Raw genomic sequence first — 18,630 nt, 5'->3', positions numbered from 1 at the left:
AAATATATATATATTTTTATATACATACACATGCACACATTTGCATATGCACAATGTATACATACTCTATAAATGTACATATAATTTATGTATATTGATCTTATATATACAAACAGACGCACATCTATATACATGATATATGTATATGTATGCGCACACACACACACGGCCCATGTTTATACATATCATGACTACAGTTTAAGGCAATAAAAAAAGTATAATCAGCAGATTTGTTGTTTATTTGTCACGGATTATTTGTTTGTGATAAGGCTACAGAGACAATACCCCCCCCCCCCCTCCTCACACACACACCACAGAACCCCCAAATTAATATACACGACTCACAACCCACACTGTAAATGTTATACTCTGCTAAACCTCATACATATAGCAGCATTCAAACATCCCCCCTCCCCAACCGCCCCAGCTCCCCTTGTAAATCACAACAGTGTGCTTTTTTTGGTTTTCTCACAGGGAAGGGGTTAATGGGTCATAGCCCCATCACATTTATATATTTAATTGGTATAAGCAAAATTGTTCATCTGGAGGTTCGAGGGCCAGAGATGGACATCTGTCACACAATTTAATTTTAATAGCGTCTGGTTTACTAGCTCCCTGCCACCACATGAACCTGATGGCTAGCACTTGTTTAAACCATTAAGCCCATTGTGAAATTAGTAATTTAATGACTGTGACATTTTAAGAGGCATTCCCTATTCGAGACAATGTGACATAATGACCTTGACTTGTTCACAGGTCAATGCCACATAAGGACAATATTGTCTAATAAATGTGATTGGTGTAAGGTCAATCCTCTGTAGAAGCTATGTGACCCTCTGAGTTATTTATTTATTTTTGTTTAAACGGGTCTTGTTTAATGAGCTAAACTTTGCCTATACCGACACCAATTAGCCGCTACTTTGTTGCAGGTAACAGTAATTCCTTCTTTGCCAGCGTCGATAAAAAATAACTCTTTGGATCTATATATGAACTGTTGGTGCTAACCTAAATGGTATTTTCTTAGAACCTTCAAGAATATAGTAGTATGTGTTCTCAGCCGTAATTTCAATCAGACCCATAATCTCAATAGAGCTCCAGGCAATGCTATTTTTCAGATAATAATTAGGGACAACACGGTCAGGACATTACTGCATACATTATTATGATTCAAACTTGATGTCCCTCACACCACCTACATAGTATAATGTCCACTTTTTCCACAAATACACAGATACCACAATGGACCAGACCAAGGCACAGGAAGTCCATAAAAGATAGACCCATATTTAGCCCCACTTAGGTTATCCTGTTGCTACCACCTTCTATGACCATAGTAATTTTTTTCAGCCAGAAGGTGAATAAGGAATGCTATTGTGATAGTTGTAGTCAGGACAGACCTTCTGCACCAGTCTGTAGTCTGTGGTGTAAAAGGAGACATAAACACAAACAATCTTGAAAGGCTGTGAGCAGGTCCAAGCGACCCGACTGTGGGTTTGCTGCTGGTGACAGGTCTTCGATGGATCATGGGGACACAATCCTGTCTTAATGGCCTTATCCACTTTTTCAAACTCCACCCTGCAGTTGAATATCTTGGATTCTTTTGCTTCGGCATACATCTGCTGCTCCATGTCAAAGTCAAGGACTTTAGATGGTGGAACAAGACTAACAGACACGTTACCTTGACCTGTTGAGTTGTGCCGGAAGTAGACACTGAAGGACCCATTACCATGGTCCACCACTTTTCCTGTTATGAGCAGGTTGAGCTCCACTGTCTTGATATTAGAGTAGAAGTCCCCCCAACCAAAGACTTTCTTAGCTCGTCCAGTGGACCTTAGTACTGACTGGCGCCTGCTCCTTGATGGGACAGGTGGGCCCTGATTTTGACCCAGCTCAGAAAGACTGCTTAGAACATCCCAAAATTCAGGGGAATTTGAAAGAAGTTGGAGTACAGTAGAATTTTGAGGACTGACACTGGACATGCGAACTCGGCCCGGCGAGGCAGACCTTCTTTTTGAAATTCGAGATCTGGGTTGGGGTTTGGTGTCTGACTGATCTTCATCTTCAGGGTCACCAGAGGAATCTTCCTGGCCACAAATGACCTACATAGGAAATAAAGACATTAATATACACGAACAAGTGGAATTAAGTTTAAGCATACCGAGACAGATCTTTTTGTACTTTGCATATTTGTTCATTTACTTTTTGCAACTCATTTATTTGCAAATCATTTCTTTCTAGTATTGATTGCCTGTGCTTCTTTGCCCTTTATTCAACATGACACTCTCTTGATTCTCATTTTTATTTTTATAGCTTTTCTGATTTTCTTTTCATCACTCCTTTATCCATGTCCCCCCCATTCTTTATCCCATCCCCCCTTTCATTTATTGATATCCTCTCACCTGAAAGCACACAAAGTAACAGATGCTACGGCTGGTAATGAGTGGTACTGAGTACAAATCAGTATAACCAGTTTAATGAGAGCTGAGTAATGTGCAGGCACCTTACCCACACCCCCTGGGTATCACAATGTCAAAGAGATGTTGTACCATTATGCTAGAGTTATACAAGAAACACATACAGCTTGAAAGGACATCTTGAAGACTTCCATAGATAGCACAAGAAAGGAAAGCAACACAAACATATGGTAAAAAATATACGAAACACAAACGCATGAAAAAAAAAGGAGCAACATGTATAAATGAAAAAGAAAATAAATATATTATTATGAGCTATGTAAAATTTCAGTTTGGTGATTCTTTCTTTTGTGGCAGTTTTTTTTGTCCATGTGTTTATACCAAATGAATTTGTAAGAAAAAAAGAAGACAGACATAGACAAACGCATACACGCATACCTTACGTTGCTGTAGAAGAATTAGTATCTGAAGACAAACATTCACAAAAATATTTTTTTTCATGAGATAACAAATTCCCCATGTGTTCAAACAAAACAAAAGAAAAATTCTCACTTGTATTTTTAAAAAAAATTGTTAGTCTTTTATTTATCTACGAATATACAAAAAATGTAAATTGCAAACCAGAAAACGCACAAATCAAATTTACAAAAACCCATATCTCCGTGAGCGACCTTTTTTCCCACTAGATTACTAACTATATTAAATACTCAGGGGTACATCACGACTGCTCACTTTGCGACCACTATTGTCACACTAATAAAATGGAGGCAATAAAACATATAAACGCAATCTGTAACTAAGTTCTTCTTAGGCTGAGGTTTGTGGGAGTCCTAATCTGCAGCGAAAGGGTGCTATCAGATGTTAATATCTTTAAAATGTTAAATATATATTTGATATGCACTAATATTTTATATGAATAAGTAAATATAGCAAAGGAAGGTTTTAAAAGCAAGTTAAGTTATAAGGCAGTAGAGTGTCAGCTCTGGTGGTTACAAATGCTGGGAGGCTGTGCATCTGCTCTCTTTTAGCAATGTGTGAAATGGTTAATTTGAAGGGAGGGGGATAACCAAGGAGACAGGGAGGGGGATAAAGAATCTAAATGAGCCAAGTCCAGAGGGAGTTGTATAGAGAGAGAACAACGCACAGATACACAACAGTGCACAAAAAACATGAAATAACAGCAGCACACCATACAAAAACACAGAACTACACAACACACAATTGCTAACCCGCACAAATACAAAATGACACACAATACTAACAAAACGGAAATTTCATTAATGTGCAGTAGACGAAAACAACAAGACCATATGACAATTTCAAGCAACATCCAGGCGCAAAAAATATGTAAATTCATGGAAACATATAGTTATGTAAATAAAATTTAATACAGGACAAACAGAGACACGAAAACAGAATATAAATATGCACACACACGGATAGTTACACAATGCAATGTTACATTTGAGTGACACTGTCGTATACATATACATACATTGCACAGACACACAAAACACACAAACACAGCAACAATGTTACACAAAAGAGGAACATCAGTGTGCTACAGTGACTAGTTTATCATGTAGTGTTGATAATGGACAACAATGTGTAGATCTTGTATAAACAGTTACACCACATCTATATTCACACACAACTGCTGTACAACAAACACAAGATGTCTTTCCATGTATACAAGGCAAATACCATGTGTAATGAAACAGATAAACACAAAAGTGACACACAACTGCGATTCATAGATTTTTACAAGTATACACAATGATTCTACATATTTGGGATTCAGTGACATATTAACAAATACACAGAACAATGACACACAACTGGCATTTATAGACACTGTTACACATGTATACAACGACGATACACAACATTTGTTTTAACTCTAATACACACTAGTGTTTCTCAACACCTGACAAAGTGTTTTATACTAATACAGAAAATACCACAATACAAGTACACATTTAAGCTTTTTATCCCATCAGCATTTAAGGAGCGGAAATGTTTCATACATTCTCTGAGAACGAGTTTGAATGAAACAAAACATTGCATTTTTGCTTCCATGCATAACAGCATGCAGTTATTACGAAAAACAAATCAAAGTAACAGTGAGATTTTTATTAATTTAATTTTTTCCGCTAAACTGGATGTCAGTGTAGTCGAATATTTTATTGTGGTACAATTAAAGACTGCTTAAATAAGCTAAACTGACAATTCTCATAAATTTTGTTCACTCAGACACTAATTCTAACAAATAAGCATTTGTGAAGTGAGGAGAAGAATTAGATATAGAAAATCTACAACTGGAGCCTCCATCTTATCTCCCTGTCAATCATTGTCAGCTTGTTAGCTCCACCCTTTGCACCTGTCAATCAGCACAGAGGAACATATGGTGAAGAAGAAAAATGAAACAATGTTTATATTTCTTCTCCTCATTTGCATCATTTGCCATGGCTGTGCCTGGACTGAAACTGACTAAGATGACATCTGCTAAATCTTTAATGCAAAAATAATAAAATAAATAAATAAATAAATGGAGTATAACACCAAAAGTGTTACTGCAAATAAAAAATGTAAACTGTTGTACACAATAGAGCTCTATCATACGTAATTATAAGCAATTAACTCAAAAGCTGCAACTTACACTATTACGGGAACACTCCAAGCACCATAACCACAACAGTATGCTGGCACTCCCGCCCCCCATTGTAAAATGTCAAACCATTTTTGAATGGTGTGACTTCTTGCCTCAGGTCCATTACTAATACCAGAGAGCCAGAAGCTCCTAAGCAGATACTTCTATTAGCTCTCCTGAGCCGTTTATTGATTAAGTGGGATCAATTGATGCTCTCAGCCAATGCACGGAGAGCTAACAGAGGTTCCTTCTTAGAAAGCACAAGCTCTCTGTCATTGGTAATGGAGGTGAGAAGTTGTGCCTGGCACCATAACCATTACAGCAACCTGTAGTGGTTATGGTACTTTGAGTGTTCCTTTAACTGGAAGGTAACAGACATACAGGTAACAGATACATATGTAATGCTCTCATGCTGCTATACTGGCTATATAGTGCTATACAGAGTAATAATGCCAAAATTAGGGTGATATTTATCCAGGTATACCAGAGAGTCATTATTTGTTATATAGACACCCACCCAGCGCTCCCTGAGCCTGTCCTCATAATCTGCAGTCAGGATGTTACTGTAAATCAAGCATGTCAAGCTCAAAGGCTAAAACGGGCCAAGTAAATAAGGTTTAAGTTTGTGTGGGCTGCAAAAAAACTAAAACTTCAGTTTTCATAGAAACGTAGGTTTATTTAGAAAAGTAAATGATAAAATAAAGTTGCTGACACTGGACTTCCTCACGCTCGTAGGGTTTCAAAGTAAACACAAGAACAAATTTATTTTAAGAAGACGTGCATGTGAATATAACCAATGTTTCATTCCAACTACCGTGACATATTTAGAAAAGTATGGTAATGGGACTGAAATGGTGAATGTGTGCTGTTGATTTTGAAGTCCTATGAGTGAGTTCTTCACTTTGGCTGAGATCATCAAACTGATAATCTCAGCCAATCCAATGATTTCCCATAGGAAAGAATTGGGAGGCTATTGTGCATGTGTGGCAAAAAGCTGCGGGGCCAATCAGCATCTCCATGGGGAGAGTTCAGCGTCTCCATGGAGACCCAATCTAATACACTGCCCCTCCCCCATTCTAATATACTGCCCCCTACCCCTATTCTAATACACTGCCCCTACCCCTATTCTAATACACTGCCCCCTCTCCCACCACTCTAATACACTGTCCCACTCCCTCCCCCAAATAAACACACTGTTCCACCTCCTCAATTTCATACATTGACCCCCTACCTTCCCCAAATGAATAGAGTGCCCCCTCCCTAAAATTAATACACTGCCCACTCCCTCCCCCAATTTAATAAACTGCCCCCTCCCTCCCTCAAATTAATACATTTCCCCCTCCCCAGTTTAACACACTACACAGGAAGGTCCCCCAAGCCCCTCTTCCCCTACCTTAAAATGAGCCTGTCCTGATAATCTGCAGTCAGGAGGTCGCTGTGCATTATATATAAACCCAGCGCTGTCTGAGCCTGTCCTGATAATCTGCAGTCAGGAGGTCGCTGTACATTATATATAAACCTAGCGCTGTCTGAGCCTGCCCTGAAAATCTGCAGTCAGAATGTCACTGTACATTATATATAAACCCAGCGCTGTCTGAGCCTGTCCTGATAATCTGCAGTCAGGAGGTCGCTGTACCTTATATATAAACCCACCGCTGTCTGAGCCTGTCCTGATAATCTGCAGTCAGGAGGTCGCTGTACCTTATATATAAACCCACCGCTGTCTGAGCCTGTCCTGATAATCTGCAGTCAGGAGGTCGCTGTGCATTATATATAAACCCAGCGCTGTCTGAGCCTGTCCTGATAATCTGCAGTCAGGAGGTCGCTGTCCATTATATATAAACCCAGCGCTGTCTGAGCCTGTCCTGATAATCTGCAGTCAGGAGGTCGCTGTGCATTATATATAAACCCAGCGCTGTCGGAGCCTGTCCTGATAATCTGCAGTCAGGAGGTCGCTGTGCATTATATATAAACCAGCGCTGTCTGAGCCTGTCCTGATAATCTGCAGTCAGGAGGTCGCTGTCCATTATATATAAACCCAGCGCTGTCTGAGCCTGTCCTGAAAATCTGCAGTCAGGAGGTCGCTGTCCATTATATATAAACCCAGCGCTGTCTGAGCCTGTCCTGATAATCTGCAGTCAGGAGCTCGCTGTCCATTATATATAAACCCAGCACTGTCTGAGCCTGTCCTGAAAATCTGCAGTCAGGAGGTCGCTGTCCATTATATATAAAACCAGCGCTGTCTGAGCCTGTCCTGATAATCTGCAACCAGGAGGTCGCTGTACATTATATATAAACCCAGCAATGTCTGAGCCTGTCCTGATAATCTGCAGTCAGGATGTCGCTGTACATTATATATAAAGCCAGCACTGTCTGAGCCTGTCCTGATAATCTGCAGCCAGGAGATCACTGTACATTATACATAAACCCAGCGCTCTCTGAGCCTGTCCTGATAATCTGCAGTCAGGATGTCGCTGTACATTATATATAAACCCAGCGCTGTCTGAGCCTGTCCTGATAATCTGCAGTCAGGAGGTCGCTGTATATTATATATAAACCCAGCGCTCTCTGAGCCTGTCCTTATAATCTGCAGTCAGGATGTTGCTGTACATTATATATAAAGCCAGCGCTGTCTGAGCCTGTCCTGATAATCTGCAGCCAGGAGATCACTGTACATTATATATAAACCCAGCACTGTCTGAGCCTGTCCTGATAATCTGCACTCAGGAGGTCACTGTACATTATATATAAACCCAGCACTGTCTGAGCCTGTCCTGATAATCTGCAGTCAGGAGGTCACTGTACATTATATATAAACCCAGCGCTGTCTGAGCCTGTCCTGATAATCTGCAGTCAGGAGATCACTGTACATTATATATAAACCCAGCACTGCCTGAGCCTGTCCTGATAATCTGCAGTCAGGAGATCACTGTACATTATATATAAACCCAGCACTGCCTGAGCCTGTCCTGATAATCTGCAGTCAGGATGTCGCTGTACATTATATATAAAGCCAGCGCTGTCTGAGCCTGTCCTGATAATCTGCAGTCAGGAGGTCACTGTACATTATATAGAAACCCAGCGCTGTCTGAGCCTGTCCTGATAATCTGCAGTCTGATGGTCGCTGTACATTATATATAAACCCAGCACTACCTGAGCCTGTCCTGATAATCTGCAGTCAGGAGATCACTGTACATTATATATAAACCCAGCGCTGTCTGAGCCTGTCCTGATAATCTGCAGTCAGGAGGTCGCTGTACATTATATATAAACCCAGCGCTGTCTAAGCCTGTCCTGATAATCTGCAGTCAGGAGGTCGCTGTACATTATATATAAACCCAGCGCTGTCTGAGCCTGTCCTGATAATCTGCAGTCAGGATGTCGCTGTACATTATATATAAACCCAGAGCTGTCTGAGCCTGTCCTGATATCTGCAGTCAGGAGGTCACTGTACATTATATATAAACCCAGCCCTGTCTAAGCCTGACCTGATAATCTGCAGTCAGGAGGTCACTGTACATTATATAGAAACCCAGCGCTGTCTGAGCCTGTCCTGATATCTGCAGTCAGGAGGTCACTGTACATTATATAGAAACCCAGCGCTGTCTGAGCCTGTCCTGATATCTGCAGTCAGGAGTTCGCTGTACATTATATAGAAACCCAGCGCTGTCTGAGCCTGTCCTGATAATCTGCAGTCAGGAGGTCACTGTACATTATATATAAAGCCAGCGCTGTCTGAGCCTGTCCTGATATCTGCAGTCAGGAGTTTGCTGTACATTATATATAAACCCAGCGCTGTCTGAGCCTGTCCTGATAATCTGCAGTCAGGAGGTCACTGTACATTATATATAAACCCAGCGCTGTCTGAGCCTGTCCTGATAATATGCAGTCAGGAGGTCACTGTATATAATATATATAAACCCAGAGCTGTCTGAGACTGTCCTGATAATGTGCAGTCAGGAGGTCATTGTATATAATATATATAAAACCAGTCCTGCCTGAGCCTGTCCTGATAATCTGCAGTCAGGAGGTCACTGTATACAATACTGACACTCAGCACTGTCTGGTTCAGTCTGCAATGTACTATGACATTATTCATGCAATGAACAGACCCTTTAGCCCACTAAACATGTTTCTGTCATTAGGTCAATTTATTTCCCAGTGGGACTTCTTAACATTAAATATGCAACTATCATTAACTTACCTATTTACTCTACAGGACTGACCTTTAACCTCTGAAACATGTCACTGTCATTGGGTCACTGTATTCCCAAGTGAGACAGACCCTTTAATTAAACATGTCGTTAAATCACATTTCTCCTAAATCATGTGAAAATACTCAACCTTAGCAATAAACACATTTGAATTTAAATGATTGAATCCAATATTCTTTTCACATTGGAGAAATAGAAATGCCACTGTCTATCTATCTATAGATCAATCTATCTATCTATAGATCTATCTATCTATCTATCTATCTATCTATCTATCTATCTATCTATGGATCTATCTATGGATCTATCTATGGATCTATCTATGGATCTATCTATCTATCCATCCATCTATCACACCATTCTTATAAATCACATTATAGGCACAGTGTAGCAGGCAACAGGTTGACAGCAAACTGTTCTATAGACGGCAGAAAACAGCCTGGGATTTATTAAACACAAGCATCCTTTGGACAATTCTAGGGTTTCCCCTTGAATGCTGTAGCCGTCTTTGCCATTGACAAATAAGTAAGCGTTGATACCACCTCTGCTAGCAGTATAATAATAATAATAATAATAATAATAATAATAATAATAATAACAACAATACGTTCTTGGGAGAGAGATGCTGGGTAGAAAATAGGGATTATTTAAGTTAGTCCTAGAATAGAGAAATTCTACGGATAGAATACAGGGGGAGAGGGCAGCAGGTGTTAGAGGGGAATGAAGAATCACAGGAGAGATAGAGTGGATAAGATAAGATAAGAGGAGAGCAAAGATAAAAATGATTGAGGGATTGCGAGACAGACAATTATAATGGGAGACATATTAGAGGTACAGACAGAGAGAAAGATAAAGAGACAGACACAGATGATCAGACAGATGGAAGGGAAAATGAGACAGACAGGCAGAGGGATGAGAGAAAGAGTAGTGACAGACAGACAGAGAGAGGGCATAGAGACAGACAGACAGAGAGAGAGAGAGAGGGCAGAGACACACAGACGGGGCTCTGTACACTCACCAGATAGATGCTCCCCTGTACCAGAAATATGAAACAGCATTGTGTGAGCTGCATGATGCTTGCTCGGGAGCCGAGGTTGGCAGTAAACCCTCACCTCACCTGCGTGAAGCGCCCATGTGTACGCTGTCTGTACACAGCTTTCTATATACACACAGCCTGGCTGATCTCTCTCTCTGATCCTCTCTCACTTCTCCCCTCGTCTCTCATTCCTTTGCCCTTCTCCCTTACACCTCTCTCACTCCCTCCTTACTCCACTCCTCCTCCTTTCCCCCCTTTTTTTTCTCTCTCACTCTTTTTTTTACCGTTTCTGGTCCCTCTACCTTTTACTCCCCCCCTTACTAATTCTCTGTTCTCTTACCCCTCACCTGTCGTCTGATCCTTTCTTTTCCTTTATATCCTCTTCTTTACGCCTCTTTCCAATGCACTATTTTTTCCCCTGACCTCTCGCTGATGTCTCTTTTCACCTGGTCTCCTCTCCCTGCTGTCTCTCACACACCTTTCCTTCTTTCCCCAGATCTGATTGGCTGATGTTTGCCTCTTACTTTCAGTCCTTTTGGTAGAGTCTATCACCCCATACCCTCTGCCCCCCCTTTGGTGTGCTTTCTTGTGTCTTTCTTTCTCTCTCTGACCTTCTATCTCCCTCCCTCTGTCTTTCTCTCCTCCCCTTAGACACTCTCCCTCTCTCACTGTCTCTCTCTCTCTCTCTCTCTCTCTCTCTATTTCTCTCACGCACTCTCGTTCACCCTCCTCTAACACATTTAACCTTTCAGTCTTTCTGACCCCCCCTTCTTTTCTAAACCTTTCTGCAACTGTTTCTCTTTCAGTCATTCTTTTATTCATTCCCCCTTTCTTTATCCCGTCCAGTCATTCCTTCCAGTTTCTCTACTATGTTTTCTTTCCCATGCTGTCTTAAACTCTCATTCTTTCTCCTGTCTCTTCCTCTGTCAGTGTCTCCCCCTCGCTCTGCTCCACCTGTCCCCCCTTCCCACCCAGCACGTCGCTCATGAATGGGTCAATATACCAGGTTAGATACAAGACTCTTCCAATTACATTGATGTTTAGCTAGACAGCTTTATTCTGTGCTAGTTAATGGCAGGAAATATAGAAGCATTGCTTCTTCTTATCATCATTTATTGGTTTATAATTTAGGTAGGCACTAGATGGAGCATTATATGCAGTAATAGGAGGAGTTAAAGTGAGATGTTATATGCAGTAATAGGAGGAGTTATAGAGAGAGGTTATATGGAGTAATAGGAGGAGTTATAGAGAGAGGTTATATGGAATAATAGGAGGAGTTATAGAGCGAGGCTATATGGAGTAATAGGAGGAGTTATAGGGAGAGGTTATATGGAGTAATAGGAGGAGTTATAGGGAGAGGTTATATGGAGTAATAGGGGGAGTTATAGGGAGAGGTTATATGGAGTAATAGGAGAAGTTATAGAGAGAAATTATATGGAGTAATAGGAGGAGTTATAGAGAGAGGTTATATGGAGTAATAGGAGGAGTTATAGAGAGAGGTTATATGGAGTAATAGGAGGAGTTATAGGGAGAGGTTATATGGAGTAATAGGAGGAGTTATAGGGAGAGGTTATATCGAGTAATAGGAGCAGTTATAGGGAGAGGTTATATGGAGTAATAGGAGGAGTTACAGGGAGCGGTTATATGGAGTAATAGGAGGAGTTATAGGGAGAGATTATATGGAGTAATAGGTGGAGTTATAGGGAGAGGTTATATGGAGTAATAGGAGGAGTTATAGAGAGAGGTTATATGGAGTAATAGGAGGAGTTATAGAGAGAGGATATATGGAGTAATAGGAGGAGTTATAGAGAGAGGTTATATGGAGTAATAGGAGGAGTTATAGGGAGAGATTATATGGAGTAATAGGAGGAGTTATATATAGGTTATATAGAGTAATAGGAGGAGTTATAGAGAGAGGTTATATGGAGTAATAGGAGGAGTTATAGAGAGAGGTTATATGGAGTAATAGGAGGAGTTATAGAGAGAGGTTATATGGAGTAATAGGAGGAGTTATAGAGAGAGGTTATATTGAGAAATATGAGGAGTTATAGAGAGTGATTATATGGAGTTATAGGAGGAGTTATAGGGAGAGATTATATGGGGTAATAAGGGGAGTTATAGGGAGAGATTATATGGGGTAATAAGGGGAGTTATAGGGAGAGGTTATATGGAGTAATAGGAGGAGTTATAGGGAGAGGTTATATGGAGTAATAGGAGGAGTTATAGGGAGAGGATATATGGAGTAAAAGAAGGAGTTATAGTGAGAGGTTATATGAGTAATAGGAGGAGTTCTATGGAGAGAGGTTACATGGAGTAATAGGAGGAGTTAAAGTGAGAGGTTATATGGAGTCATAGGAGGAGTTATAGGGAGAGGTTATATGGAGTAATAGGAGGAGTTATAGAGAGAGGTTATATTGAGTAATAGGAGGAGTTATAGGGAGAGGTTATATGGAGTAATAGGAGGAGTTATAGAGAGAGGTTATATGGAGTAATAGGAGGAGTTATAGGGAGAGGTTATATGGAGTAATAGGAGGAGTTATAGGGAGAGGTTATATGGAGTAATAGGAGGAGTTACAGGAAGAGGTTATATGGAGTAATAGGAGGAGTTATAGGGAGAGGTTATATGGAGTAATAGGAGGAGTTATAGAGAGGTTATATGGAGTAATAGGAGGAGTTATAGAGAGGTTATATGGAGTAATAGGAGGAGTTATAGGGAGAGGTTATATGGAGTAATAGGAGGAGTTATAGTGAGAGGTTATATGGAGTAAAAGGAGGAGTTATAGGGAGAGGTTATGTGGAGTAATAGGAGGAGTTATAGAGAGAGGTTATATGGATTAGTAGGAAGAGTTATAGGGAGAGGTTATATGGAGTAATAGGAGGAGTTATAGGGAGAGGTTATATGGAGTAATAGGAGGAGTTATAGGGAGAGGTTATATGGAGTAATAGGAGGAGTTATAGGGAGAGGTTATATGGAAATATAAGATAAATTATAGTTAGAGAATACATGGAATTGTTAAGTCGGTTTGACATTTAGAACAGATCAAACCATGTTATTGCATGACGTAATCAATAAAACTAACCTTTGCAATGCATTCTGGGATGTGGCATCACTGCTTCGTATCCTCTGAGAACTATAATGCTTTGTTTCCTAAAATTGCATCAGGGTCAAATACACATGGGACATGGGGACAATGCACACATCCAGTGACACAGGTGACACAAACACATGTTCCCCAGTGTTTAATGCCGCAGAGAGGAGAAATGAAATACTCATTGTCTTTAACTATTACAGAACTCATGGTGTGTTTGTAAAAAGATGAACGCTTTCTCTTGTCACACTGACTAAATGTATATAATACATCAACCACTTAACAAAAAATAATAATATTTACTTCTACAGTGTTTCTGGTGCTGTCACTGTGTTCATGGAAGTTCAGGCTATTAGGTCTGAAAAAAAAACCAAGATTCTACTATAAAAAAAACCTTAGATATAGATTAATATTTTAAGTGAGACTTTAAAACAGGTATGTTCCTATTTTACTTAAAGCCCTCATTTATATCATAACTGCTATCAATATGAGAAGTTACATGGAGTAATAGGATGAGTTATAGGGAGAGGTTATATGGAGTAATAGGTGGAGTTATAGAGAGAGGTTACATGGAGTAATAGGAGGAGTTATAGAGAGAGGTTATATGGAGTAATAGGAGGAGTTATAGAGAGAGGTTATATGGAGTAATAGGAGGCGTTATAGGGAGGGGTTATATGGAGTAATAGGAGGAGTTAGAGGGAGAGGTTATATGAAGTAGTAGGAGGAGTTATAAGGAGAGGTTATATGGAGTAATAGGAGGAGTTATAGTGAGAGGTTATATGGAGTAATAGGAGGAGTTATAGGGAGAGGTTATATGGAGTAATAGGAGGAGTTATAGGGAGAGGTTATATGGAGTAATAGGAGGAGTTATAGGGAGAGGTTATATGGAGTAATAGGAGGAGTTATAGAGAGAGGTTACATGGAGTAATAGGAGGAGTTATAGAGAGAGGTTATATGGAGTAATAGGAGGAGTTATAGGGAGGGGTTATATGGAGTAATAGGAGGAGTTATAGAGAGAGGTTATATGGAGTAATAGGGTGAGTTATAGAGAGAGGTTATATGGAGTAATAGGAGGCGTTATAGGGAGGGGTTATATGGAGTAATAGGAGGAGTTATAGAGAGAGGGTATATGGAGTAATAGGAGGAGTTATAGGGAGAGGTTATATGGAGTAATAGGAGGAGTTATAGGGAGAGGTTATATGGAGTAATAGGATGAGTTATAGGGAGAGGTTATATGGAGTAATAGGAGGAGTTATAGGGAGAGGTTATATGGAGTAATAGGAGGAGTTATAGGGAGAGGTTATATGGAGTAATAGGAGGAGTTATAGGGAGAGGTTATATGGAGTAATAGGAGGAGTTATAGAGAGAGATTATATGGAGTAATAGGAGGAGTTATAGGGAGAGGATATATGGAGTAATAGGAGGAGTTATAGGGAGAGGTTATATGGAGTAATAGGAGGAATTATAGAGAGAGGTTATATGGGGTAATATGAGGAGTTATAGGGAGAGGTTATATGGAGTAATAGGAGGAATTATAGAGAGAGGTTATATGGAGTAATAGGAGGAGTTATAGGGAGAGGATATATGGAGTTTTAGGGAGATAGTATATAGCATAGTAGGATGAGTTATGGTAATTGTATTAAATAATCTGTTAGGTTTCTTAGTCTGATCTCTGGGCTTTAATTGGTGAGAAGGTTTCTGAGGTTTATTCAAAAATGAACTATTTCATATTTTGCTCTAATTTCCCAATACCTGAGCTAAAGGACTGGCTATTACTTTATTATAAATCCCTGCTTGTGTAAAGGTGACCTAGTAAGACCTTTGACGTCGCATTTTACTTGACGAACAGTATTGAAATTCTTTAGTTGCCAGAATTGTTGATGCACTACGCATCACCCTCTCGGTAAATTACGAAAGAGTTAATACTTTGCCGAGCCGTACAGTCTTTTTATCCAGAATTTTTCGCTGGCCTGGTCTTACGGCGAAATAGGAGGTTTAAGATTTAGAGGTTACACGGAGCAATATGAGGATTAATAATGGCAGGATCTAGAAATAGAAAACCCCCAGCATAAATGGCTTCAGTTATTCAAAGCATGGGTTGGCATTTACAGTTAGCGATTTCGAGATATGGGATGAACATTTGTCGTACGCTGTTGTGTGCTGAATCTTATAACCAGTGAGAGAATTAAGTGATATGATTTATAAGGCCTGTGTATAGATTGCTTTGAATAAAGGATAAAAAGAAAATAAGACTGGAAAATACAAAATTTGATGATAAAACAGCACCACTTAGTGGCTGACATCGGCATTGCAACTTCATTGCATCAGTAAATTAAAATACTTCATCTTTTTTTTTTTTTTTTTTTACGTGGGTAAAACATACAAGTGTTTTTAACATATAGGATCATCTAAATGGTTTATAGTTATATTTTTACGATTTTTTTTCTGATCAAGTGTAAGCTATTGAGCTATCAATGATGCAGCGATCATGTTATACACTCACCTGATATTACCTAATAATATATATCAGATATTTATTGATACATTAATAGCAGCCGATGAGCCATTAAGCATGTCGTTATGATCATCTTCCCACAACTAAAATACTTTTTCTGAGCCCTTTTACCATTACTGGATTGGTGAAAGGGGGCCAAGTTCCGTACTCAAATTTCGGCAATCTCGATTCTGCCGAAGAGCAGTAGTCGATATTTTAATAGGGCATTGTAAAACTGGACAAATTTAACACCTCAACGGCTTAAAAACACTCTAATAAATAACTATTACCCTGAATGAATGAACAAAACCTGTAAACACAACCCCCCATGAAGTGAACGAGTAACGTTATCTTTGGATCCTCGTTAAACACTTTGACCAATTAAAAGACAAAGGACTGTAACTACAATGTAACAGCAACATCAGTGACATAATAAAAATAAATAGACACAATATATGAAAAGTTAGTTTGAACATCTTAAAATACAACACACAAACAGTGCAACGTCTATATGGAACTTAACATATTCATTACACACCTGTCACTTATTAGCAACACTATAGCACTGTTATGTAATGAAACCTTACAAAAGGCACAAGTTGGCTCGTCATTAACCTTGTTGCATCAGTCTGTTAAACTCAACATTGGAACACAAACATAAACCGTATGGTTTAGCCACAGTTTTAGGACAATAATGTTACCAGTAACTAACTAATCGTTACCTACACCACTGTTTGCCAATCTAGTCCTGAGGTTGCTAAACTGGTAACCTAGGGCCCTGTGGAATCTTGAAGGGGCAATATAGTCACCAAAACAACATTAGCTTAATGAAGCAGTTTTGGTGTACAGAATATGCCCCTTCAGTTTCACTGCTCACTTCTCATTTAGGAGTTAAAAATCACTTTGTTTATACAGCCTTAGTCACACCTCCCTGCATGTGACTTACACTGCCTTCCTAAACACTTCCTGTAAAGAGTCATCTAATATTTACACTTCCTTTATTGCAGATTCTGTTTAATTTAGAATATCTTATCTCCTTCTCTGTTAATCGCCTGCTAGACCCCGCAAGAGCTCCTGTATGCAATTAAAGTTAAATTTACAGAGCAGAAGATAAAAAAAACTTTTAAAGCAAGTTAATATCTAATTGAAAATACAATTATTTTGTTTTCATGCAGGCTGTGTCAGTCACAATCAGGGGATGTGTGGCTAGGGCTGCATAAACAGCAAGAAAAGTGATTTAACTCCAAAATGGCCAAGAACTGAGCAGTGAGACTGCAGGGGCATGACCTATTCACAAAAACGGCTTCATTAAGCTAAAGTTGTGTTGGTGAATATAGTGTCCCTTTAATCCTTCTTGGGGCGTGCATAAAACATATCAAGAACAGATTTACAAATTAAAATCAGGTGTCAAAATGGAATGAGATATAGTAGTATAGTATGCGTACAGTATGTTTTATGTCCCCTGTCAAATGGCCATAATACACCAGCTACATAAATTAGTTGCATTTATATACGAATACTCAGACACAAAATATAGATTAAATATCCATGGCCTTTTAAATACAATTCTCTATATTCAAAAAGAGAGCCTTGCCAGCATGGCATATAATTCACAATGAAATCTGTGTCTGCAATAAAGCTGTCAATTGGATTCCTATATTGCGTGTCCCACTACCTAGCATTAAGTTTTACTTTGATTGCCATTGAACACCAGTCAATAGCCTTGTAATTCCATGGGCTGTTTAATCAATATATGAAGGGGGGGGGGGGTATAATTGCAGTAGAAATTTAAGAATTACAGAGGCAAGTGTTTATTATCATGATAACCTTTCAGCTACTAATTCGATGCCATTTAAAAGCAAATAAATTAAAGGCAAGAGTTGACCCCCTTTTTTGAAATCAATGCATAGATGATGCATTCAAATTTGCAAAAAAAATAAATACAAACTAAACAGAAAAAGAAAAATAATAATAATAATAATAAAAAAAATATTCTTGACAATAATATCTGATCTGAACTGGCGGACATATTTAGCCCTGTACTCCAGAGATTAAAGTTTGTGTGTAGGGATGGGTAATTAGCAGATTTCAAAGTTATCTGTGTACAACCTCAGTATTGCTCAGAGCAGGGATTTACGGGACTTGTAGTTTTGTAGCCCATGGATCAGCGCAGCTAAGAGGAATAGGCCTTGACAGAGCCAGGAGGTAGGCATAGCAACCACAGGAAGTTAGTGACAGCTAGCATGCTGGGTAGGGTGCAGCCATAAGGGGAGTATGTATACCAGCCATTATATGAAGTGGTCATTTTAACTGAACCTAAGCTTACCTGTCAGTTGTCCCTCCCACCCTCCCTGTATTTGGTTAGGTTAGTTGATTTCCCGTTTTTTCACAGCGGCGGGGAATGGCCTGGTTAAATCGGAGGGTAGATGGAGGAGAAAGTGGGCATCCTGAGGTTTAGTGTGGATTGGGCAGTGTTGCACGTGGTTGGTAGGTTCGAGCCCGTCGGTGGCTCCGAACCTGGGGGTGTGGTGGTGTCTTGGTACACCCTACACTGGAACTGGTGGGTAGCGGTGTCTTGGTACACCCCTACAATTGATATGGTGGGTAGCGGTGTCTTGGTACACCCCTACAATGGATATGGTGGGTAGCGATGTCTTGGTACACCCCTACAATGGATATGGTGGGTAGCGGTGTCTTGGTACACCCCTACAATCGATATGGTGGGTAGCGGTG

At 39.7% G+C, this 18,630-nt stretch overlaps 1 protein-coding gene across 1 annotated transcript; it reads right to left on the bottom strand.

Annotated features, from left to right (window-relative positions):
* Positions 1-865: 865 nt before the first annotated feature.
* Positions 866-10,933, bottom strand: NXPH3 (neurexophilin 3). Its single transcript, XM_063459259.1, has 2 exons — positions 10,297-10,933; positions 866-2,099 (listed from the first exon to the last, which is right to left on the bottom strand). Exons 1-2 carry the CDS (start codon positions 10,348-10,350, stop codon positions 1,344-1,346), a joined length of 810 nt encoding a protein of 269 aa, XP_063315329.1. The 5' UTR covers positions 10,351-10,933; the 3' UTR covers positions 866-1,343.
* Positions 10,934-18,630: the final 7,697 nt, after the last annotated feature.

Source organism: Pelobates fuscus, chromosome 6 (assembly GCF_036172605.1).
Source record: "Pelobates fuscus isolate aPelFus1 chromosome 6, aPelFus1.pri, whole genome shotgun sequence".
In the NCBI taxonomy this organism is placed as follows: domain Eukaryota; kingdom Metazoa; phylum Chordata; class Amphibia; order Anura; family Pelobatidae; genus Pelobates; species Pelobates fuscus.
Note: the sequence above shows the minus strand (reverse complement) of the source record. Positions and strands in the feature narration are given on the sequence as shown.